The 26,292-nt window shown below is 37.9% G+C and overlaps 1 protein-coding gene across 1 annotated transcript; it reads right to left on the reverse strand.

The window, feature by feature from the left end:
• Positions 1-625: 625 nt before the first annotated feature.
• On the reverse strand, positions 626-26,292 carry SYT9 (synaptotagmin IX; the record flags this gene model as incomplete). Its single annotated transcript, XM_008949464.1, has 5 exons — positions 626-782; positions 1,416-1,587; positions 2,647-2,767; positions 23,921-24,467; positions 25,941-26,292. Coding segments are annotated over 5 exons (1,349 nt in total), but the record flags the coding sequence as incomplete, so codon positions are not given.

The raw sequence follows: 26,292 nt of genomic DNA on the forward strand, positions 1-26,292 counted from the left end.
GTTAAAAGGGTGAGGAAGCCTCTTCGGCAGCCATCCAAGCGCAGAAGACCTGCATAACATTTCTGCTGAATAGGGCCCTAAAGACAAAAACAAAACAAAACAAAACAAAACAAAACAAAAACATAGGAACTTGAAAAGCTTTTCTGATTCTGTTGCTTCTTATCAGCGCCTCAGATCTCCAGAGACACTTAACCATTTTTTTTTTCAGTGCAGTTAGGCATCCCTTGAGACGTGCTAGCGATGTGGATGATATGTTACAAGAGAAGTCACATTAGGTTGTTATATATATAAAAAAATAGGTCTTGGTTCTTCTGTAAACAATATCCATTTTTTTAATATCAATTATCAGTGAAAGTTGCCCAAGATCTTGTTGCAAAAAACAAACCAAACCCATAATACAGTGTATAATGTTTGGTGGTTTTGGTTATAGAGTAGACATCAATTTCTTTTTGTCTCACTAAAACTGAAAGGAGCAGACATAACTTGTGTGTTATGTTTCACTTTTAAAATCAGTGTTTCCGAACCCTTTTCTAGAATTTAGTGCATGCATGTGGATCTTGGTCTTGTTCATAAAATATTATCCAGCTTCTAATGCCATATGGAAGAATATTCTCAATTGTAGTACTGGGGAAGTAAGAAATAAAAGCCTTACCTCTGCAAGAGGATGCCAGTGAGCGATGGGCTTCCGAGGGTACGACAGCATTTCGTTCCAGTGGTCACGACCCAGACTTTCTGCGTCGTTGCCTACTTGACATACTCCAATGACCTCATTGTGACCTACACTGTGAAAATGTTCCATAATATTTTTTTCTTAAAACTTTACCTTTAAAAACATACTATTTTCATGTTTCATTAGAAATATTAATCACAGGGTTTTTGAATTAATTCTTGCCTGAAAAATATAAGGAATTATAAAATACATAAGTTTGCTCTTTGATTTTCCCATTAATCAGAATAAAGTATTTCCCCTATTACAGCATACACTGTGTGTCTGTGTGCATTTGGGTTTTTTTTCATGAAGAATGTAAAAATTTCTTTGCCTGTGTTCTGTAATTAGTTGCAAATACAAGTACTCTAAGCCACAATTTTAGAAATGGAGGCATATGTCTAAGGGGTTAATGCACAAACAGAACATCACTGTGTGGACTGTGATGATATGTTCAGTTATTTCAGTTCTGGTAAACATATATATGCAGATTAGTTATGTCACTTATGGATGCAGATCCATATTTTAAAATTTAGAAAGGAAATTCTGCCTGACAACATAAGAAATTTTGGTCTCCTACCAAACTCCACACGACACTAATTTCCCAGTTATTGGGAAAAAATAACAACTTTGTTTCTGAATGCAAATCTACTGTGCAATATTTTATAAGTCAATAGATGATGCTACTTTACAGCTACAGGTATCTCACCGGTCATAATCCATAACAGCTATCGACAAGTTAATTTGGTCAATGTTTTCTGGAGGGACGTCAAAGACTATGGCTTCATTGTAAACAGGATTAAGGGTGTTCCTCTTGGTGGAAGTTTTTCTTTTCTTTAGTCGCCTTCCTTCACACATTAAAGAAACCTTCACATAGGGATCTGTGTGAATCACAAGAACAACATTGGGGTTTTTTTATTGGCTTTAAGCAAACATAAATGGAAAGTGAAGGGAGAAGCCTTCTTGTATGCCCATACCTGCTTGCAGAAGTAGTCACCTGGATCTGAACGGAATTTGAGCTTCATTACCAAGGAATGCCTGAGAGGCAGTGGAGCTTTGAAAGCTTTACCTGGCTGAGTGCTTATAATGAACAATTTAGGTTTAAGAAGCTCCTTGTTGTGCACTGACTTCTCAAAGGGCATTAAAATATCCACTGAACCATGTCATATGTGACTGTTTTATACAACAGCCTGTGTATCAGCCTATTTATAACAGTCTGTTTACTTGTACAGATTTGTAGGAAACAAAGATGATGTAGGAAAGAAACAATATTTTTGCACAGTGACATTTATAAAGTACGGTTATATATAATTCAAAGTGTAACAGTGGCTTATATTTCTCAAGAGAATTATAATGATTTTTACACTCCTGAATGTAGTAAAAAATGCTATTTCTTTGTAGCTCCTTTCTGTGAGCTCTAAGACTGATTGCTAGTATTTAAAAGTCATCTATGAATTATTTAAATTAGCTTGTTGTTTTCATCATCACATTTTGAAAGGGTTGCTGAAAGGAGCCTGGGATGATCAGTGTTTTGTCCATATGCCAACAACAGCAGAATTGGCTCAGTGGCTCTTGGAGATTGTCAGAGAGGGTCAGTCTGCCTCCCTGACATAGCTGAAACAAATAGTCTGCTGTGCAAACAGACTCCCAGTGTTACGAATGCAGTTTGGCCAACTCCTGCCTTTCTGAATCACAGCAGCTTTAGAAACAATGATCTCGCAGTCTTTTTAAGAAGAGATTATTTTAAACTGTTGGTTGCAATTGAGCAAACTAAAATATATTATTCATTTCTCAGAAACTCCTTTACTCAAGAAACTCAAGAGCTCACACTATAAGAACTCTCTTCTCAGAAATAGTTCTGGGGTTTGACAGTGCTGAATTCTGTGTCTCAGGAGGGAAACAGGACAGAAATCCACACTGAGCATTAAATTCATTCCTACCTGATGCTCCTGTGATATCCATCGCCTTCAAATTTCTTGCCTTTATTATTGTAATAGTTAGTCTACCAGCTGTTGGAAGGTAGCAGAGTGAAAACATCAGGTCACCAAGATCCACGTTATCCTGTTCCAAGTAAAGAGAGATAATGTGATGTAGTAATAACAATATTCCCTACCCATAACAGGAACTAAAGATAAAAATATACCTCTGGGGATCTACAGTTATGCAAGCAAAAGCTGAATTCTCATCCTGAAAAGTATCTGAAAAAAAACAGACAGCTACTGCATAGGGTTCAAGTCACCACTTTTTTTGCTAGACCACCAGAGTTCTCAATGGGATTACAGTTTCCAGCACTCAGTCCCTGGAGATGAAACGCATTTCAGTGATTCAGTGATGAGTCACAGCATAAGACACTTGAATTCCTTTGTTCTCTTTGATGTTTTGTAGTGGTTTCTGTGCATCATTGACAAGCTGCAACAGAACTCTGTGCCTTTCTTTCTGGTATGTAGAAAGATACCCCTAGAGAGGTTCACAGAAAAAAAGCAACCCATTGTATGCAACTCTCAAGCTTGTGTAAACTCAGGTGTGATAGGTGTGAAGTCACTATGGTAATGGGGCAGTCTCCACCAGAAGTAGAGTAAGGACATGACTTCCTGTGCCTTGTGCAGACACACTCCCTCAAGTAAGCTTATGCACTTGTTTCATCAATAGAATGAGTTGCAACCCTTGCCTGTGTCAGTGGCATCAGGACTTCAGAAAGGTAGTAGAAAATGAGCAAACCATGTTTGCAGTTACTAAGCACCTTTTTTTTTTTTTTTTTTAAAAAAATGGAAAGCCAGCTCTTTTATGAAAAATATAGTAAATAAAGGATTGTATTAAATGATTTCTGGGATTTGATTTACATTTTTTTTAGCTAAGCAGTGAACTAGCACTTTCATAGACCTATGTCCTGTAACCTAATATTTCACTTGACTGAAAAAAGCATCCTGTCTGGCAAATTCAAAGCTACATTCTATGTTTTACAGGGAAGGGAAATAGAGCTGATGTGGAATACGTGTATCTTGTCCACTTAGCTTTGTGCAATAGCTCCTCTCTTCATAGGTTGGCTCCTCCTGTGTCAGCCACCCAAATATGAGGTGGTGGATGACATAGAAAATGAGTGAAAATCCCTTGAAACAGCACCTGACAGGTTAGTGTTTGTCTCTTAGCTAGCTGCTGTGTAGACCAATGCCCAGAGCCTATGCAGTCACTTTATGCAGCTTCCTGAGTTAGCAGGGGAGCCATGCAGCACAGAAAGAAGTGCTATCATGGAGCTGCAGAATCACAGAATCACTATGGTTGGAAAGGACCTCTAGGATCATCAAGTCCAACCTTCCTCCCAGCATTTCCCTAACCACTAGACCATAGCATCAAGCGCTACATCTACTCATTTCTTGAACACTTCTAGGGACAATGACTCCACCACCTCCCTGGGCAGCCTGTTCCAGTGCCTAACCACTCTCTCAGTGAAGAAATTCTTTCTAATATCCAATCAAAACCAGGCCATTTCCTCTCAGCCTATCATCAGTAATTTGTGAGAAGAGACAAACACCCACCTCACTACAATCTCCTTTTAGGTAGAAAAATGTGTTTGAAGGGATTTCTAGAGGTCACTTGATCCAATCCCTTGCTCAAGAGAGGCATCTTCACTTTAGTTCTTACCTCATGCAAGGAAAAAAAATACTCATGTACATTCATTCAGAAAAATGTTCTTGCCTTGTTCTGTTATTGGAGACGTTGTCAGAAAGGAAAAAAAAAAAGATGTTATGGGCCCTTTGTCACTAATAGCTAGCTTTTAACCCTGACTTGACTTCATCAACTATCATCTTTTCCATTCTACAGCTCAGTGTTTCATGGTAGCTGTAATGCTAATAAAGGTTGTGACAGTATCAAGATGGCTGATATGACCCACCCTGTTTAGTGACTCTTGATGGCTCACACTCGTAAGCAGACCTGCTTAACAAACTGTGTCACTGACTCACTTTGACTGGGAGGATCAAAGTGCTCTTTGAGAAAGTGATGCTGTAAGAAGTCCTACAGGCTAAAGTGATGTTAGCACATCCAGGAGAAGCTTCTCTTGGCTAACACCTGCACTTAATATTACAGGAGCGATAACTGGTATCTGGAACTTTCCCAGTGGTCAGCTTGAGCTTGGTACCTATAACCTGGAGAACAGGAAGCAAAAATTTCACTTATCCTCCCCATTGTGAGGAAGAACAGCTTCCAGCATCCAAGTGTACTTACTTCCCCAGCTCTGAGGCGCTGGGATTCATAGCTGTGGAATTCTCTCTCGTGCTGCAACTCTGAGTGGAGCAGAATTTCATAAGCCATTTAAAGAAATTATTGAGTGAAGCCACCTTTTGGCAATTTGGGAAGTTTGTCACTCTGCCAGATTTTGATTAAGCAATTATTTTTTATTAACTGGTCACAAACTTCTAGAAGATAGCATTGTTGAATCACTCAGGTTTTCCCTTACCATAAAGAAGCCCATCAGGCATCCGGCTTTTTAACTGTGTGTCTTGGTATTCTTAGATACTGTCAACCATGGCAAAGCCATTCTGTATTCAACTCAAGTGCACCACATGGTGACAAGGGAACTTGTCATGTGAGTACTGTAAATGCTTTATTCTTACTACCAAATGTAAGATTTTCCAGACTTGCTCATCCTGAATGAACATTTTTAAAATCTTGTATCAATTCTTAACAAGAATTTAATGGGCAAATAAATTACTATACAATTGGTTTAGATATAAATTCCAGTTAAAATGTTAGCCCTCTGCATAAACACAAATTGGTTAGGAAAGAACAGATCATGTGTTGGATGCAGTGTTATGCCATAATTTGCTTAGCCACAAGCTTTGCCTTGTGCTTGACAAATAATCATCACCTATACTGTGATGTACTTTGCAGCAAATGCTGCAGTGACAGCAATACTTCATTAACAACAGTTGGAATCAGCTTTCTTCTCTCCCTTCTCATGAATACATTTGGGTGCAGAGAATAGGTATGTAAAATTGTGCAAAACAGGAGGCAAGATGAATTGTAGGTTGCAACTTCTGCTTTTGCCACTTGTCCAGAAGAAGATATGCTGTCCTTGAGTTAGCCAATCACAAGTTTGGTACCCAGTTCTTCTGACACTTGTGTTTTGTATTTCTGGAGCAGACAAGTGGTGATAGGCCTGCTACCACACAGTGCCTGTGCCACTCTAATTAAAGCATATGTCTCAATTATACCAAGTTCCTCAGTTCTCCATCTATAAAAAGACAGACACTACTTTCTTACTTTTCTAGCATGTTGCAAAAATAATGCTAATTATGGATTGTGAGATGCTCAGCTGTATTTCTATGCATCTCATCAACTTACTGTTAATGGGAGCACCTACAGGCAGTGATGCCCTTGCTTATTTCTTTTAACGTTGCTAACTGTTGAAAGAGGTTTTTAAGGCACTTGTGATTTCAGAGATTTTATGAAATCTTATTGCTATTGCACAGCTGTACAGCTCAGGCAATGGTAATTTTGTGTATTACCTCCTTTAGCAGTTATCCTTGTCTAGGTCATGGAAGATCAGGAAAACAGCAGAGTTTTCAAGAAAACAGATAGGATCATTTGAGCTTCTGAAGCACAGACAGGATTGATTACCAGTATTTAATTAAATTATCTTGTATTTTTTCCCTGCTAGCAGAAGAGTATTAGTTGTATTTTAAACAACAAAAAAGAAATCTTCCTACATATTTCTTAATTTTTCATGGAATTAATGGAATTATACTTCTGTGATGCAAGACAAATTTTACTGTACATCATTCTAATATTTGATAATGTGGGTTTTATTTTAGAAGAGGTTCACTTTCCTAAGATGAGGATAATTTAAGTATGCTAGGTATATCTATTAGGTCTAAATTATTTAAAAATACCTTCAGAAGTGCTATCTACTTTTATATACTTTTATTAAATTGTTCATCTGTGATAAGGAGTCTGGAATCAGATTTGAGTGAGCTAAGACAGTGATTCAGTTCAGGTACATGTCCAGAACACAAATACCATACTAAACAAATTTGATACTAATCTGTTTTGGAATGATAGTAAATCTGAAGTATCTAACATGACAAATTCCTGAAGTTCACTCCATATTTTTTATTATTCCACCACAGAATTATTTTGAGTTATAGCTATGAGAAATGTATACTGAGAAAAACTCCTTAGAAGAGTCCCATTTTTCATTACACAGTTTAGGATGAATAGAGAAGATATGACTGGAAAATTCCATTTTCATGACATCTTAAAGAAATGAACTCTAGTCAAGTAGGTATTTATTAATGCCTCAAACTATATCTATGGAGCTATGATTAAGTAAAGTTTGTGGGAAATGAGAATGGCCTTTTACAATAATTCCTTCAATACATCAAAATGAGGCGAAGGGGGGCTGCCCGCTCGGCAGCTCCTGCAGAGGGGAGGAGGCAGCAGGCTCGGGCTGCCCACCTGGCTGGGCGACCAGCAGCTGACCCAGCAGGGGGAGGGGATGCCGAGGAAACGGCTTGGGGTCCAAACAGAACCCAGCACTTTTTGTTCTTACTGAGTCACTTAAGACTTAACTGATAAATTATTCTGTAATAAGATCCTCACTTTAAAAAAGCCCCCATTCAGTAAAGATAAACTTCATACACATACTTACTTTAAACATAAGGTTAAATCTGTAGATTTTACTGGCGTTGAATCCTTTACATAGATTTTCAATTCCCAACAACTAAAGTGCTTTGCTGACTCTGGGTCTGAGAGTGAATCTAATGAATTATCTGTAGCTGTTGAGAGAACATCTCAATTTGTTCCGAATTAAATTGATGAACTGTGGAGACAGTCTGAATTGAGCTAACAAAAATTAGTAGAGACATGATTGCAAAAGCTGGAGTACTTGTCCTGTTTATGTGTGTGGCTGTGTCAGAAGTTGATTTAACAGGAAAAACAAAAATGAGATATTCTGAAAATGAAATTTCTGTAGAAAGTTAATATGATTTTTAACTTCTTCATCAGTTCTTAGGAGGAGGAAAGGGTGCATACAAAGTTGTTTCTGAAGGCTTGATAGGTGGGAATGTTGGTCAGAGAAAAAAGCCAATTAAAGTTTCTCCATACAAGTTAACCTGTTCCTCTGAAAACTATTTTGTTTTCTTGAATTGTTATTGCTTTTTGCAATTCTTCTATGACTTGTTGCTTTCTGCAAAATACAAAGTTCAGTATAGATTTAATAATAGAAAAAACTCTGCCCTGTTTCCAGGCCTTGCAGGCTGCTTTTTGTCATTTTGATTGTTACTGGGAGGCGGGTGTTGCGTGTGTGTGTGTGTAGGACAGGGAACACTTGAGAGCTAGAGAAAATAATTGCATTTTCCTGATCTAATATTTAATAATGAAAATGTCATAACCTGTAAAACATGAGTTTAGAAGTGAGGCAATGTGGACAGATTTGCTCCTTTTCTTACAGTGTATCCCACTTTGTTAGCATTTATATGTTGCCATCTTTGGTACTCTGCTTCAAAAGTCTTTTGAAAGGGAAGCCTCTGGAAGGTTAGTTTGATTTCACAATAGCAAAGCTTTAAAGGAGAGTACTTCAGTACAGAGATGACTTAAACCTTTCCCTTTGCAGAGCAAGCAGTGGTGCTTCAGAAAAGTTGACAAGCTTGGCAACAGCAATGAAATGTAAATTGTTCTATTTAGGAATTGATGTTTTGATGGCAACTGTTATCTCAAAAGGAAATGTAAGGGGTAGCTGCAATTGGGAAACAAGAGTTTTTATGTTAGGTGAAGACAAAAATGGAAGAACAACTAGTTTCACAGACACTCTAACAGTTCAATCTGGAAAAATGGGCAGTAGTTTCCCAAAGTGAGGACCAAAGCTTTTAATGAATATCCATCAGTATCTGTCATGTCAAACCAAATAATTTTTCAAGAGGCTGTAATTGATTTGGATAAGATTTAAATTTTTTTTGTGAAATACTGAGATTGGATAAAAAAAAAAAAAAGAAAACCAAAGGTTAATGGAGCTGAAGTACACAGCACCTTCCCACACAAGCTAATCTGAGTGGGTCAACCTTGCTGACTTAAAAGAAAACTCCTGGTGAAAAGCACACAGATGGAAAGAGATAAGAAAATACACCCTCATGGTTTCAAGGCTAGATGCTAGCTGCTTGTAAGAAGGAAGAGGAGGCTAACTTACATGTTAAGTGTAAGTTAGCCTCCTAGGCAAATGTGAGCTTGAAGAAGCAAAAAATGCATTGCAATGCATAAAATGATTTCTACCATGTATTATTTGCCAGTTACTTCTTGCTTCCATCCTGCCATAAGTTGAAAGTAATGTTTAATTATGTCAATAAACCACTAAGAATGAAAATCTCAAATTCGTCCAAGAAAAATTGTAAGGCGGGAAGCTGGTTTTAAAAATAAGTTAATTAATCAAAATATTTTAATCTAAGATGTCTTGCCTGTTAATACTTCTTTTCCTAGCATGATAAAATGAAAAAGTCAATTTAAGCTAAATCTGGCTGCGAATGAATGGATTGGCCTTTCACTTTAGCTTGAGTTGCAATGACTGCATGTGAACTTACAGCTCCACTAAAATATCAAAAGATACTCTATCTTCTAATACAGAGACTGAAAGTAATCAATATATTAGGGCCCCGAGGGTGTTAACAGGCCTTACTGGCCCTGGCCATCACCCAGGGCTTCCCCACGCCTTGTCCTGGCCCAGGTCCCCATCTCAGCCTAGCCTGGGGCTGTTGGTCCCTACTGCAGTCACAACATCAGCTTCCCATAGACCTGTCCTGCCAGTCATGGCCACCGCTGAGACAGGCCCACATTCCAGCCTCATTGAGCCCATCTCCAGAGAGCTGGGGATACCAGGAGCTGCCCCCAGCTCCCTGGCCTGCTCTGCTCCTTGGATGGGTCCTGGCTGGCAAGGTGCTGCCCAGCAGCACCAGGGTCTCTCACTGCTCCTGGTGTCCCAGCCCTTGTGCCCTGCTGATAGTTTTAATTAGGGATAGAGTCTTTCAGAGTGGCCATCCTGTATAAAAAAAGGCTACTAGAGACAGGCTGCTGAAATGAGATGCTATTAAAGCTTTGGGCCCTACTAACATTTCCTCACCTTTCCTTAGCACTGACTGTCATTCTCAGTGCAGGCATTTTGTGTTGTGTAAAGCAGCTGTCTTTTATATCACGCATTCTGAGCACATATTGTGGAAAGCAGAGAAACTAGGTATTTGGTTAGTGCTGAAAAAAGATGGAGCATGTCACAGTGTCAGGAAAAAGAAAAGTTCAGTCTGTGTAAGCACCTATAGTGTTTTGTGGATGTATTCATTATACTTTCATGAGATGTTCTGCACTGACTGCCTTGCTACTTAGGCTTAGCACAGGTTGTACGCAAAATGGGTAATAAAGAAAGCCCATTTTTATAAATCTGAATCTACTTTTAATCTAAATAAAGTTTGCTCTACAGTTTTGGTTTTGAAGTTGATATGAAAAAGAGAATGATCCAAATTATATAGGGTGCTTGAGGAATAGAAAGCTAATGTGAAACTCTACATTATGGTAGTTTGTCTTTTGTACCGTCTCTTGTTGGATTTTTCCATCTGCTGTGTAATTCCATCCCACTAATTTCAGTAGAGAAGAGGGTGGTCTGCTACCCACGTATCTGTGTACCTGTCCTGGGAAGGCCAGGAGAGGACCATCCTCTCAGGGCTCTAGTGTAATGAATGCAGAAGCTGGAGAAGCATATGTGCATTGTTCATTGTAAACGGGCAGCAAAGCAGTACTTTGCCCCTAGATTTTGACCATTTGAATATAATGAGTTCCTTTCACAGACCACTAAAATAATTATTCCTGAACAGTATATTGCCATTAATCCAATCTCTAACAATGTAAAAATTCCTGTCATATCTGGAAATCAAATCCAAGTTCAATGAAGTCCCTGGTGTCCCCATTCTCGCTCTTTGATTCTTTTTGGCTTCTCATCCCACTAGAAAGTAATAAAAGAATTATTACCTCTGTTAATAAGGTACACCTAAGGCAGACTTCAAAAGTAATACTTTCTCCATGTGTTTTTTTTCTCTAGAGACAATTCTGTCATATTGTGTCATGCATCCCCTCAGGTCAGGAACCACTGAGAGTACTTTGTTTTTCTGGTAAAAAGTAGCTTTTTTTTATGGAGTTCCTTGATGTTGAAATCTTGTTACCTTTGAAACGGACTTGGTTACTTTTAAGTGGTGCAACTAAATACAAAAAGTTGGCTTGTGATCTGTCACCTGTATAAACAATAACACTAGTGCCCTGCCAGGCTTAAATGCACAGTACAGAGAAAGCATCAGTATAAGGGAAATGTTTAAAAGTAAACATTATAGCTTACAAAAAAGTCTGTGAGCATTCCATGTAACCGTCCATTAGACTAAAAGCACAAGTAAATTTCACAACTTGCATTTTACTAGTTCCATTTCTCTATAAAATTTTCCACTTTTTATAATAGAAAAGCCAATTCCATAGAAGTTTCACTTACTTCTTAGTAATTTATTTAAATGCGTCATATAGAAAAGAAAAATCACTGCAAATTTAAAAGTGAAGCAGTCAGAGTAAAGAGCCTACTTCACTGCTAGCAATATTCTGTTAATGGATTGGGTGAAAAGGCATGCAATTGTACTGCTTTGATTGTCCTTGCACAGCAATTCCATTTTAATTGCAAGTTAAGTGGAAGGATATAATCATGGACACTAAGGTTAATCCTGCAAAACACAGGTATTTAATATGTCAAAATAGACGAAGCCCCTAAGTCTTCAATACTGCAAAATTGTCTTATTTTATACCATGAAATTGCTCTGGTTCTCAAATACAAAAGGAATTACAATAACAGAGCGAGAAGGGAAGAATGAAAATGACAATAAAGTTAATAACAACATAGTTCCAGAAGTGTAATATTCATCCCTTATTTCTCAAACAGTGCTACAAGGAGGGAAGTTGCAGTTGTGGTGGTTCTTGTCTCCCAGGGTGGGAACAGAGGAGAGAAGGCAGACTCATTTCCAGGGATGCTGCCGACAGTCTCCTAGCAGACTGCTGTGGAAAATCTGCCGGGACGCTTGTTGGTATCTGACCCTCTCAGGGCAAACCTGCCTGACTCACCTCCTGAACCAATGTCATGGATCCTGTGGTGATGTAGCAATGAGTTACTTTTCCCACTTCTCTTAGGCAATGCCAGGAACATTTCAGTGTTTCTCAGTATCTCAATTGCTGATGCTGTCCAAAAGCTCAGGTAAATCCAGCTACTCTCTTTTCTTTGGAGACAGTTCTGGACTATCACCATTAGGATACTTGGGCTATGGGGATTCGGTGAAGGTTTGTTTTACTGTTACTGTGTATCATTCACCTACCTTGCAAATAAATAGAATATTCTAATCTTGAAGCTGCATCACAATTTACAAATCCAGTACTACATCTACTTAGGAACTGTACAGAAAAAAAAAAAAAAAAAGCAGCTTTAAAATAAGACTAAAGACGGTGAAGAAGCTGAAGGGAAGGAAGAAGACAGAATCCATTTTACCAAATGAAGACTCTGAAATTAAGTGTATCATCCAGGTGTCTACAGTGTGCGCAGGGGAAGATGTGATTGTGTAGTGTGGTAACAGTTCTTTTTCTGTAATACTTTTTCTCATCTATCAGATATCTTTGTGCCTCCCTGTTACATTTAGATGTGTACAGCAGGCAATTTTAGGACTTGTTTTTTTAACCAAAAGTGAGCACTTTTGCCTTTTTAAAAGAATGCACGGAGTGTAGCTTAAGATATGAGATAAAGAGAGCCCTGAATATAGAAGTGCTTTAGTGCTTTAAGTCCAAAAAGTGAGTCAACAGAACTTCCTCCTCTCACAAGAATTTTTTTTCTAACTTGTTTTACTTTACACATGCTACATGTGAAATGTATCTGGAGAGGAAAATTATTTTTTGCTGTGGCTTGTTCTACTCTCTTCCTCAGGGCATCACATGTGCTTGTGTGAGGTGAGTCGGGTGACCTGCCCAGACTTTTACTTGTTTATGTTTATACTCAGAATAGCTGTTGTTATTAAGTACATACTAGCCTATAGGTAGGAAAATAAAAAAAAAAATGCATTTGTAGAAAGTCTGTGAGTGATTTAGTAAACAGTGTCTTGCAGTCACTTAGGTGTCTTCTCAAATTTTCAGTTTGGTTGCTCTTAATGTAAATATGAAATGAAATTAAATGAAATCTGATTTGTGAGCTGACTTGTTCTAAGTGGTGAGTTCACTTTAGAACTCTTTGTTACTTTGAAGGAATTATCAGTGATTTTGTGTACTCAATGTGGCACCTTAAAAGGGCCTGATGTCAATTTTTTGGAAGGAAGTATGATTTTGAAAAAAATTAGTGTACTTATCTCTGACAATCCTGGCATAACTTTTGGAGCAAGGCTGTCTGAAAAGAAGGGTATTCTCTTTTGGTTTTTTTTTTTTTTTTTCCTCTGTGTGTGTGCTGGTTTAGCACCAAAAGGTTTCCTGAAAATTATTTTTTTCAAGAACAAGAGAGTGACTGGATGAGGTTAAAGAGAGTGAGCATCTACTGCTATAGCTAAGGTTGTTTTTTTTTTTTTTTTAAATCTATATTTTCATCAAAAAAGAATTGTGGTTGTAGATAGGATAAAAAGCTTTTTATATGTGGTTTTATAATAAAAGCTTTGTATTGAATAAGGTGTTTCTCACTGCTTTTGCAAGAAAGCTGACACTCTATGTACTAAGTGAAGAACTTGGAAAAGGAGCTGGCAGATTAGAAATGCTGCTGAGCTTCTGAAAGGAATGGATCAGGGGTGCTCCCTGCACAAACCTTGAGGGAAAAGAATCTATTCTGTTTTCATTCTATTAGGAGTGCTGCAGCCAGTCAAAAATTGAAGATGTGCACGTAGAACTCAGGTCACTTCTGCTGGAGAGATTTCTATCTGCTTTCTCAGGGCCAAAATTGACAGTTCATTCCTATTTTAGCCACCAAATTCTGAGGGGTGGGGTGGGTTGTGTAAGGAGGATAAGATTCAAATCTTTGTTGAGTATGTCATTGTCTTGCATTTATTTTGCAGAGAGGAATAAAAGAATGCTAATTTGCTTGTTCTGCTGTTCTAGTGAATTTTCTTATGTACGTCTCAAATTATTTGTTTACATTATTTAATGTGTCTTTTTTGTTCTGTTTCCAAGATACTATTTCCAACTATAGCAAGAGGGTATGCATGAAATCTGAGCTTTGGTGGGGATAACTTTACAGTCGTATCAAAATCTTATCCAGACTACTACTCATTTCTACCTGCATGAAATGTTGTGGTCCCAACAGAATGAAGTTTATTGTTAGATTAGCATTTACTGTAAGATGCTGTGCTCAGTGGAGTACAGACATTGAAAGGTTTTCATTATTTTAAAGTGATTCCTTTCTTCCTGATGATCATAAATAACTCTCTAGGGAGTGCAAAACTAAAGTCTGCTGTTTTCTCCCTATCTTTTTTTTGAACACATTTTTGTTTTGCTTTGCTGCATACATATTTCTTTTATTATTTGGGCTATTCAGAAGAATTATCGTAATGTAGATCAGACAGTTGATTAAACCACAGCTGGCTTTTAAAAATATTTATAAAACCCCAGCATGCTTTTAAAAAGGAAACACATAAAAAGTTCCATGAGTTCTGAAAACAAATATATAAAATACAGTATGGGGAATTGTTCTTCTGCTCTTGTTAACTTTCATAGCGTTTGGGTAGCACTTCCTATATGAACAGAAAATATTAGATACTGCATGATATTGCTAATCTCCTATTCACTGCTCCTTCTAAAATAATTTTACTGCAGGAAGCAGAAGAGAAAATGTTAGGTAGGAGAAGCGGTGGATTTCAGTCACTCATACTGTGGCTATTAGTAATTGGTTGCTTGGCAAGCAAAGTTATGTTTTCTGATGTTGTGATAAACCACTATTTTTAAGAGGCCAGATTTGGCCCAAGAATCTGATTGGGGAATTTTATCCCAGCAGTTCATATTTTCAAAAGTGAAAAACTCCAGCTGTCAGTTGTTTTATGCTTCCCTGCCCATCACAAGCAAGATGCCATCACTAGTCAGAAATCTTCCAGATGGTGTATGCAGCTTTAATTTTGAGTTTGTCTGATGAAAGAGGTAGTGAGTGATTAAGCACTCACTAAGGTAAGCTGTAGCTTATGACTACTGTTTTCTTGGCTAAATAGAGCAAGGTGTTTAATCAAGCAATGAAATGCCAGAAACATGTAGCTATACAACCTTGATGTCATGATACCACAGACGTTGCTGATTCAGTTTCATCATCTGAGCCTATCACTTCACCAGAGTACATGCTGTGAAACACTCATTCTAATTCTCTGCTAGGGAGCCACAGGAAGGCTGAGACACTGCAGATGACTGTTTGCTTCATTTACCCCTGGGAACTACAGAAGTTACTTAAGCCATAATCCTAGAATTTGTGTGTGCATTCCAAATTGCATTTCAGTGTTTGTGAGGACTGGTGCAGAATTTGGAGGTTTGCACGAGTTTATCATTTAATCCTGCCCAGACAAGCACAAAGTGATGTTGCAGTGGCCTGTTGGATTTTTTCAGGAAAAACTATTTCTTACACATCATTTGTGACACATGTATTTCTTCTGAATGTATAGAAAAATGTGTATGCATGAGGAGAAACAAAGATCTCTGGTGTAAAAAGCTAGTAAACTTGGCACTGATAACACTTGATGGAAAAGATTTTAGTCAGGTTACAGGTCCTCAGTTTTGCCACTGTTTCTTTAGCTTCGCTTTCAGAAAAATTGCTCAATTACCATGAAAAAGTGATGCCTTTCTGCCCCTCTTCCCTTGAATAGTTTGGCTGCCAAGTTATCTATTTTTTACAAAGTGAAAGAATTAAAGAGCATAGCTATGTATCTTACTGCAATAATCTAAGCAAGGTTCTCTACGGAGCCTTGCTCTCATGCTCCAAAGGCTGGGGATTGAAGACAGAAAAGCTGAAGTCTTCCAGTGACAATTAGGGCCTTTACAATATCTGGAATTATACTTGTTGGCCATATGACCTAATCTTAGCAAAATGTACTCTGAGTCTCCACTCTCATTTATGTCAGTTCTGTTGTTTCATATTATTTCTTTCAAACTACATGATTAACTGCAAAAAGTCTCCTAGACTAGGAGAAAAGCTAGAAAAGCTATAGATCTATATATAGGACATATTGTTCCTGCAGTATGTCCATCTCCACCAGTCAGCTCAAACTTCAGCTGCAAATTCTTTTTTTTTCCCCCCACAAAGGCAGAGAGGAGGTCTGAAGAGACCCCTTGTGTGATTACCTGGGAAATGGTATATAGCCTTATCTTAATTTTGGCAAACTCTATAATTTAGCCTGTAAGCACAGAAACCATGTCTCTGAAGCACACACTTATCATCCTGAAATTCCTGCCTTCTGATGGACAGATGATGTTCTGTCCTCTATAAAAGGACTCTGGAAAGATCCTGGAGTTCTGAATGGTTAAAGTGTGAGAAAGGTTAATCCTCTAACAAGAGTTTGAAAGGGGACAGACAAACCTTTTGGTGAGAAGAAGAGCCTGTAAGTGTATAGTGGCACTTTCTTTTCTACCTGGGACACAGGTGTACTAGAAAAGATGAAGTAAAGTCTGTACCCAGCAAGCACACATTCCAGGTAGCATTAGGACACCAGGTATGGTGTCCAGGAGAAACTGCCCAAGCAGCTTGGTTATCCCCTGCACAAACACCCAATATGTCTGGGTAGGAGTTTGGAGCACAGTTACAGTCAGTCTCCAATAATAAACAGTAACAAAAAAAGCCAACTTTCTGCTTAAATATAAGACCAAGGGAAGAAAATGAGAACTGGGTAAACAGACTGTATACAGAGGAAAACTGTAAAACTCTGAAATACCCTGTTTGGTGGAGAAATATGCCTGATGGCTGTAATACCTTGTGGGGATTAAAGACTAAAAATGGCTTGAGGCTTTTCACAGAAGCACAGCATGTTCAAAAGGAAGAATACTTTCAAGTTTGGCTCCAAATATTGAAACTAAATTTAAAGAGTAGGGTTTTTCAGAAATTTTGATGAATCCATAAGCTATTGAAATGCTTCCTGTAACCTCTGATAGAAAAAAGACAAAGTAAGCATTCCTCAAACTGTTCAATAATTAAATGCATGTTTGAAGTGATTTTTTCCCTGCCTTCTAAATACATGTTGAAATTTAAAGTTATATAACCCTATAGGAAAAAGGCTATAGCACAGTCTAATCTTGAATTATGTGCAGAATGATAACAGCCAAGATCAGCTTAATACAGCTATTTTAGCCTTAACACTGTCCGAGTGCTCTTTGCTCATCTTGAAGAATTGCCTCCTATGAATTGTAAAATACTAGAGCGATTTTTGTGTGTGTGTTTGCAGCTCCCACTAACAATTCTGGATGGTATAACTGAAGGACAGGCTTGGCTGGCCAGGATCACATTTTGGCTTTGCTGTATGTGCAGTGTGTATGTTACTGTGAGCTGTTTCACTGATGGCTGTCTCTGAGAGCCCTGTTTAGAGAGAGGTTTCTGGAAAAAAAGAATTGGCAGAGGAGGGTGAGAAGAAGGGAGAAGGGGCCTGTGTAGAACAGGGATAGTTACAGACTCTTTTACTAACATAGAAGAGTGGGAATTTAAGACTGGGTTGAACCTTTTTTAGCATGTGGCTAATGTGTGGAGAAAAACATTCTTCATGCAATATTGCTGTGCCAGGGCTGTTGCACAAGGAAAACATGCATGATGCAAAGACAAAACAGAGAGTTCAAGAATATGCACTGGTGAAGGGCAGGGAAGAACCAGTGTGGAAACCAGGATTTTAATTTCATAAGGAATTCTGAGTTATTTCCATTTTGAAGACTATCCCTCACTTGACTTGAAACATTTTGCTTTGATAAAGACCAGCATGTTTTGTTCCTATTTCAGCTTTCAAAATATTAAAAAAAATTGCAACAGAACGGCATTCCATATAAGAAATCAGAACATCTTATTCTGAAATTTCAGTCTTCTGAAAATACTGACCTTTTTTTTTAGATTCTTTAAGTAAAATTATCCCATTTCTGCCACACGTTTTTTTTTGGCTGCTTTAATTTTGACTTTGTTTCTTTTGTGTGTTTGTTTGTATGTATGGTTTTTGTAGAGAAATACCCAGACTGAAAAAGTTCACTAAAAAACGTCAATGCCCACACACCTGAATTCTGTAAACCTCAAGCATTACATACACATATACACAATTCTTTGAATTATAATTTTCTTAAACTTTTCTTTTCGGGTCCCAAAACCCCAATAAATGTTAGCTGAGGCTTCAGTGATATCACAGGATTCTTCTTGTTTCTGACCATGCCTGTGGAGCTACAAGACTGCTAGGTAATCACTTGCACTGAATAGTCACCAGTATTTTTAGAGCCAAGCTTGGAGTACTTAGGACCAATTTTTTTAGTGCGTGTACTTAGTGACTTAGCTGCATCTCAAACCATTGCTCTTCATGGCATTGGACATTTTTTTACTTCAGACCCTTCCCAAGTTTTAGCAAATATTATTCTTACTGTTACCAGTTGCTCTAAACAGAATTAGAAATCTGCTGTCTTTAAGTTTCTTGAAAACACATGTCAATATGTTATTTTTATATTTAAAATATATTTATTTAAAACAAAACAAAACTAAACCACAAAAAACACCTAGTGTTTCTCATTTAATGGTACAGTCCTAAAAAGCAGATAAGGCAATTAACATTGATGGTTTGGATTTGAATTCATACGTAGACCCAGAGATTTGTTTTGTTTCTGTTCATTCTCAAACTGTTGACTGAAGAATTTTTTAAATGCTTTTCTGAGAATTTGCTCAAAGCCATCGCCTTTCTAAACCCAGCAGCTTGCCAGAACAGGAATTTTAGAAATACCAGTGAAAACATCTTGAGAAGCTGAACATTTTTAGGAGCAGAGCAGGTGGACGTGGCTGACTTAGTGGCAGGTACAAAAAAGAGCAGCAGTGCCGCACGGAGCGGCCTCCGGCTGCTGGCAGGAACCTGCAGAGCCTGGGCCCAGTCTCACTGCTGCTGCTAAGCAGTGTCGTGTCTTGAGCAAGCCACGTCCTTTTTGTCCAAGTCTGTTCCACTGTCCACGACCGCAGTTTATTTCCCTCAGGTTTTGGGATGTAAAGCCTATGGATTATACCCAGCACCTATGCATGTGCATTTGGCACATAGAATTGCTCACAGCCTCTTTGCAGGAATGGTCCTAAGGAATGCAACCTTTGAGGAAGTTTTTTTTTAGTTTGAGGACAGAACAGTTTTGAACTGCAAAAAGTCTAGTAGGTTTGGTCAGGTTTCAAAATTTTAGACTTTTATTATGCTTTCCATAAACAACTGACTGAAATAATTGTCTTTTCTTGTCTGTCTTCCACATGTACTGTGGTCAGCATTGACATATCTGAAACTGGGAACTTCAAACTTCCTTCTGGTACTGTTATGATTCCAGTTGCATCTCAGTTAGAAAACATAAATGCCTAAAAAAATAAAATCTAAAATCTTTCTTTTGTGGACAAACCTTGAGAACAATAGCAGTGAACAATTAGCTTTTCTTGAAACAGAATTTCAAATACTTGTAACCATCCTATGTTCTAACTCTCACTGTCAAAACACTAGCATGTATACCAACATGCAGCTTCTTATTTTTTTTTTTTTAAATACCGTTTTGTGTTTGTTTGTTGCTTCTGTGCAAAAAGAACCCAGCATTATCTGACACACTGTTTTATTTTTGACTACTACCTAAAAAAGCTTGTAGATTCTTCAAAACAGATGCAATCAATTTCTTGGCTTTGCAACTTCTAGCATACGCTGGTTCTTTCTGTATGTCGGAGTAAATAACTTGATATACAGATTGTGTTTCTTTATAGCTTTGAACTATCCATAACTATCTTTTGGATTTTCAGTGACCCATACATATCCTCTAAAGTCCATGACATGTTACTTCTCAAATTCTATATATATTACCTACACTTTCCTTTCTGTAATCTCTTCCCTCTTTCTTTCACAAATATTTTTCTTCTATATTTTCAGTCTCCTTTTTACCCTGATACATTGTTTTTTATCATGGGTTTTGATGCTACACTCTTTAATGTTAAGCTATGAACCAAAGTGGAGGTACTTCAGAAAATCCATATTCAAAACAGAGTAATCTTTTGAATCCTTTCTAGTACTCCAATTGTTTGCAGATAAAGAATAAACCATGGTCTGAATCTGACCAATTGCCTTCACCTTCATCAGAGCTTCAGTTTACTCCACACCTTCACAGAAGGCAGATACAGGAAAAAGCCTCAAAGAAACCACAAGAGAATGATAAATCATAGCAGTCAATATTATAGCTAAAATTTACAGAGTATTATTAGGTGCATAATTACTGCAAATCATGTGAATAGCCTTTGAGAACAGAATGTTATAGGAAGAGCAGGCTAGTCTGGGATGTTCAGCCTTGGGGCTTTTTCGACAGAAAAGTGCCAATGAGGTGTTACAAATAAGATTTTTTTTTTCCTAAGTGTATTTGACAATTGAAAAAGCATTAATGTCAAAAGCTACATATACTATAAGACTGAAGTAAAAAATCTGCCTCCTAAAATGAGTAGTCATTTTGAAAATGATGGCCCAGCTAAGAACAGAAATTTACATTGTTCTTTCTTACTCTGATTGTTCCCCTGTTCTAAGTGGAGGCCACTGTTAAATACTCCTCCTGTCTAGAAAGGTCTCCTGCTTAGCAAGAGACAAAGGCTGAGCATTTTGAGAATCCAAACAGCCAATGCTCCTGAACCAGAGCTAGATCTCCAGTTCACAGAAATCATTCTCTGTGCCCTGCCTGGTGATGTTTAACAAGCAGTTTCTGAGAAAATATTTTCCTTTCTGGGTGCACAGCAAATTATGCGCATAGATCCTTGCTATCTTCTGAAAGATAAGTCTTGACTTTATCTGAAATGGACTATCTGGCAGCTTCCTGTCCTTCATAGGTGTTTTATTTTGTGACAAAGTAATGTATTTTTCCCTGATCCCATTTGAGTTTGAAGATGGCAACCAAGGAAATATTAACTCTTTTCTTTTAAAAACACACCATCAGTCTATGAACATTACAAAAGCAACCAAAAAGGTCCCACCTCAAAACCTACATATGTTTTAGAGGCTACTAAACAACACATACCAACTACTGAAACCCAGCCCACAACCAGCATTTTTTTCTTTTTTTTAATGAGCCAGAAAGCAGTGTAATCTGTTACGTGTATACTTCATTTCATGTTCGTCTGAAGTTTATCCACTTAATTATTTTGTCCACTAAGCAGCCCACTGCTGCTTTTTTTCTGGTTGGGAAAAGTGTCAGTGTTGCAGGAGCGAGAGTTTATGATAAGAGGACCTGGGATTAGAAGAACAATCATTCTGATACTGGAGATCTGTGTTTGGAGGCAGACTGCCTTTCAGAATGTACTCTGGATTGGTAGCAGATGTTATAGCCCAAAGAATCAAAACTGTTAGTTTTGGATAAAAAAATCCTTCCGGTGTTATTAGAAAACAGAAGAAAGCACATGCCATAATAGGTCAATTTAAAGGCATTATTTGCAGTAAAGCTGACATTTCAGGCATAATCTGCAGTGTTCACTTGAAGTAGGCCATTTTGTTGGGCAGGGAAGGATTTGACACGTTCTTTTATATTACTGTGTCAAATTGGATTAGAATATAATAAGATGGAGAATTTCAAATAAAGGCCTTTGGGATCACTGGTTATGCAGTGTACTAAGCAAGATGCACAAGGAATCAAAATGAATGTACTCGTCTGAGGTACGACAAACTTGTCATGTGGACCTTCCCTCTTTCCAGTACATTTCCTTGGTTTACCTCTGCTGTGCTGCAGTGTTTGTTGATCTACATTGAGTGTGTTTCCTTCAGTAAATCTGGTCAGCATTTGTCTGTTTTGTAATTATTATTATTTGAAACAGGAGGACATTCAAAGACAAAGAGATTGAAGACCTGCTACAGTGGACATAGTTTCTGTTTGCAATCATAAATTACCCAGTGGTGCTCAAAATGTTTCTAAAAATTTATTTCAGAGATTCACTAATACTGCCTGCTGGCCTGGGCTGGAGTGCAGCCACAGGAGGATTAGCTACAGGATTTTAACCAAGTAGCTTGTAGGATTTAGAGTCTGCTGTCAGTCTGTGAGATAGGTAAGCTACACAGACAAGAAACTGAAACTAGGTTTCTTAAATGATGCTTGGAGGATTTCTCAAAATTTTATGGAGTGAGTTCTAACCTTTGAAATTTTGGAAATGTTAAGTAGTAAGCTGAGCACTCCACACTTTCATTTATCTGATAGTGTTATCTCAGAATTTATTAGCCAAAATTGGATTGTGCCTCCAATGTACTATGAGTCATTTACTTTGAAAAGGTTTCTGTTAGCTGAAAACCCAGTGACAAGTCTAGATGGAAAGTCACGTGTTCTGTTTGGTTAAACAGGGTTACACTTCATACAGGAGTTAATATTGGCAAAAATTAATAAATGACTCATGTTTAAGCCCTGAATTTAATTTCAGAGATTACAGAAAATCTGCATACAAACTATATGCTGCATCACATGTATTTGGAAGGGGAAGGGATTAAAAAGAATATATCAGAGCTAACCTTTTGCCTAAGTTAAAGCATGGAAAAAGGACTAGTATATAACAAACTCTAGCTTGCATGTGCATTCAACTTTCAGTTGATCATAAAACTTGAAAAGCTGAGGCTGGGACACTTAATGCTGTATGAAGGAAGGCTTTCACTTGGAATGATTCTTTCAGATCATTCTGTCAGATTCTTTCTTTTCCCTTGTGGTTGAAGAGCAGAAACTTTTTGTAGAAAAAACAGGTTCATCCTTCTCTGACACTGAGTGTCCATGCCCCTGCCTGTACCTTGAGTGAGAGAACTGCTAGTGCTGTTGCTGCAGTTGCATCCTAGTGTGGAAGAAGATAGTGCAGTGGGTCTGCAACATATTCCACACATAAATACGTAACGCTACTGAGAAATCACCTTGAAGCAAGAACAATGTCAATTTTAAAAAATAAATGAAAAAAAAAAATTGATCAATTTGGTCTGTAATACAGGAATGCTACCAGACCACAGACATATAAGGTGAGAGTCTGAATTCAGGGAAGCAGTTAGCTCAGAACATCCTTTACTTTTCAACAGCTTCTTACACTCAGCTAAGCATATGCTTAAATGGTTTTCTGAACTGAGGTTTAGCAAATTTACACCTTGATCTTACTGTTAATGATTTTTTGTTTTTCTGACTCTAAAAAATGCATTCCAGTATGGTTTGACATAGCAAATGAACTACTTACTGGCTTCTGGCAGTAGTAATTTCACCTTTGTGGATTTCTTTAATACATCATTCTCACTGAAGATCTATTCTCCATAGGATGCATGTGATTAATTTCTAATATCATTGCAAGAAGATTGACACATGCATTGAGAAGAAAGCTCTTTCTTTTCCAAAAGTAATTTTTGTGGGTTTGTACCTAATCACTAGTTGGACTCCTGTACAGAATTTGACACCAGAGACTTTGAGATAACAGAAACATAGACTTATAAAATAAGATTCTTATTTTCCTGTGTAACAAAACGATGTCAAACAAAGAGTTAAACCAATTCAGTGTGTTTCATTGTTTTCATGGAACAGTCTCTTTGAATTATAGATTTGGTGTTATCTCACTTCATGAGAATATAGCCTTTTGGAGGACTGAAGATCACTACATAAGAAATCTTGAATATGCAGTTCTGGCTTATTAGTAGGCTGTAATTGATGTGGCAAATAATGCAAAACACAGACAGGCAAAATAAGAAAAGTAGTATTTCCTTAAGTAAATTTTAGATTAAGTAAGATTAAAAGAAAGACATTCTCCAGCTTTTCTACCCTATCAGCAGGGCAATGACTAAACCCTCTGTCTCCTACATGAGGCATTCTTTAACATATCCAAAGAACGAGAAGTGAGGACTGAAAATGTACTGTCATTTTCCTTGGATTAAGGTCAAGGCTTGAGAAAGAGAGAGTAGAGTGTTTTTCTTCACAAATTCATCAGAGAAATTCAGTTATAATCAGATTAAGGAAATAAAATCAGAAACAAAATTTATCAAAATGAAAAATTATAATACTTACGTTGGTGACGTATTCAATATCCTTCCAAATATTACATTCCCTGGGAAAATCTGCCAAATCTAAAAAGTTGTCCACTATCACTTGGCCAATCAAGTCATGCCTGGAGAATCTGTCAAAGTCATACACAGAGAAATGGAGTTTCCTCGCATTCAGATCATTGTATGGGACAGTAAATAAAAAAACTTCATCAAATACTGGATTTAGGGTCTTTCTGTGCACTTTAGTCTGGTGTTTAGTTTTCCTGTCAGGAAGCAGATATATCTTCACATATGGATCTGAAGTTCCAGAGAAGTCCTTTGCTGGCAGGTTGATGGCCTTGTGTATCTTCACTATCAGCTGCTCTAAATCACAGTCGTATTTCAGAATAAAGTTCAGTTTCCCACATGCCTTGCTAGTACTCCTCCGGCCATCGTCTGTGTCCACCGACCTCTGCTTATACAGCTCCGGCTTAATGCGCCCGATCCCCGTCAGCTGCTCCTGGTTCTGGACCTGCTGGATGCTGAAGTCGGGGTTGGAGAGGTTGAGCTGTCTTCGGATTGAATTATGCCTTAAGTGAAAACAAAAGAAAGTTTGTGTTGAAGATAGGAATCTGTGCACACACACTAAAGATCCTGTTCTCTTTTGACTTATTTTTGCAATGTATGATAAGGTCACATTTTTATTCACTTAAAATGGCGTGATACCAACAGTTGTGAGAGCTCACCTTCAGCATCAGAGTGCTAATATCACATAATCTGCCGTTCCTGTGTCTCACGCCAGTGGTACACACCCTCCAAACCTGGCTAAAGAAAGGGACAAATGCAAATTCATGGCCATTGCAAATCCAAAGGATCTGCCTTATCGACTAATATAATATATGATAAGAATTGTAGCTGTTCTTATCAGCTACCATTTTTAGCGGAATCATTTGGATTAATGCCTACAAAATGAGTTACATTATGTAAATGGCAGCAGGATCTGTCCTGTTATGCCAGCCGAGCTTCCTTATTTCTGGTTCTAAGGTAAGTTTGGACAAAGAAGGATACTTCCTGACATCTCTGCATTTGAGTTACTTGTTGATCTCTACGACTAGTTCATTTACAAGTGAGCTGTTCTGGTTTGAAATGGTTTGTTGACCACTCCAACAAATGCTTGTTTTTTTCTCTCATACTTGATGTAATAAACTCTGTAGTGCTTTGGCTGAAAAGCTCCTTTAGTTTCATTACTCTGAGGAAAGAAAGTTGCTTTTAGCTTCGGTCCAGTGAAATTTATTACCTGGAGTCATTCAGTTATTGTGATTGAAATTTCCACTTCATAAGATGGCAACAGATATCAAATTTGCAAACCCTGTTGGGGCATTGGGATGTGGAAGTTGAATTGGGCAAAATCCTAATCTTCTGAATTGGATTCCACTTTTTTGACCTATTCATATGCAGCAATCTTTCAGTGAAGTACCATGAGCTGAGTTTGAACATAGAAAAAGCATGTGGAAAATGCTAGCACAAGATTAGTCCAAAGCTATTTATGTTGAATATAAACAGAAATAGTTCACCTCTGCTACCATTGTTCAGTCATTTTTTTCCCTCCACAGTCATGACTGTGGCAAAGATCTATTATTTTTAATTCTATTTCTAATTCTTGCAAGTGTTTTATTACCTTGCCCTACTTTTCGTCTTTGTCTGTTTTAAAAATCTTTGAGGAGTTATTACTGAGTGTTCAGCATCAGTGCTAAGTGCCAATGAATATGCTTTACAAGCTAAATCTAGGCTGTTGTGGTGCTTTAAGGGACATACAGTGCTCTGTCTTGTCCACCTTCTGAGGGAGAGGCACAATTGAGACAGTAGCTGATAGAAGAGTGGAAGAACATTGTGATCCTGTCCTTTTAACCTAAGAGGTTTGTGCACCTCAAAGAATAACCTTTTTTTTTTTATAAGAATGTGGCAAGTAAATGTATTTTTAATAGATCATTGTACTAGATAATCAATACCCTTTAGACTGTATCTGTATTCCTTAATATCAGAGAGAAATGGGAGTTACTGACCGAGCAGAAGAGGTTGGTTCCGTAATTTGACGATGCATTCTCACATTGTGTACGCAGTTCTCCTTCATTCCTGCCTGAGCCTCTAATGGAATATCAGGGGAGGTGTGGCTGATCTTCATGGAGGACTCTGGATAGGCTGTAGGATGACCCAGATAATCCTCACTGTAGTCATGGTCATTGGTCTCTGTGTCTGTGTAGTTCAGTGATTCTTGCTTGTTGTCTTTGCTCCCGAACGGCAGACCACGCTCTCGCCAAGGGATCCAACAAAGCTTCCACGACACGAACAGAGAGACACCAAACAGAGCAAGGCCACAGGCTGTGACAACTAGGGAGAGCAAGCTTACTGTGATAT

Source organism: Merops nubicus, unplaced genomic scaffold, assembly GCF_000691845.1.
Source record: "Merops nubicus isolate BGI_N331 unplaced genomic scaffold, ASM69184v1 scaffold12881, whole genome shotgun sequence".
Classification (NCBI taxonomy): Eukaryota; Metazoa; Chordata; class Aves; order Coraciiformes; family Meropidae; genus Merops; species Merops nubicus.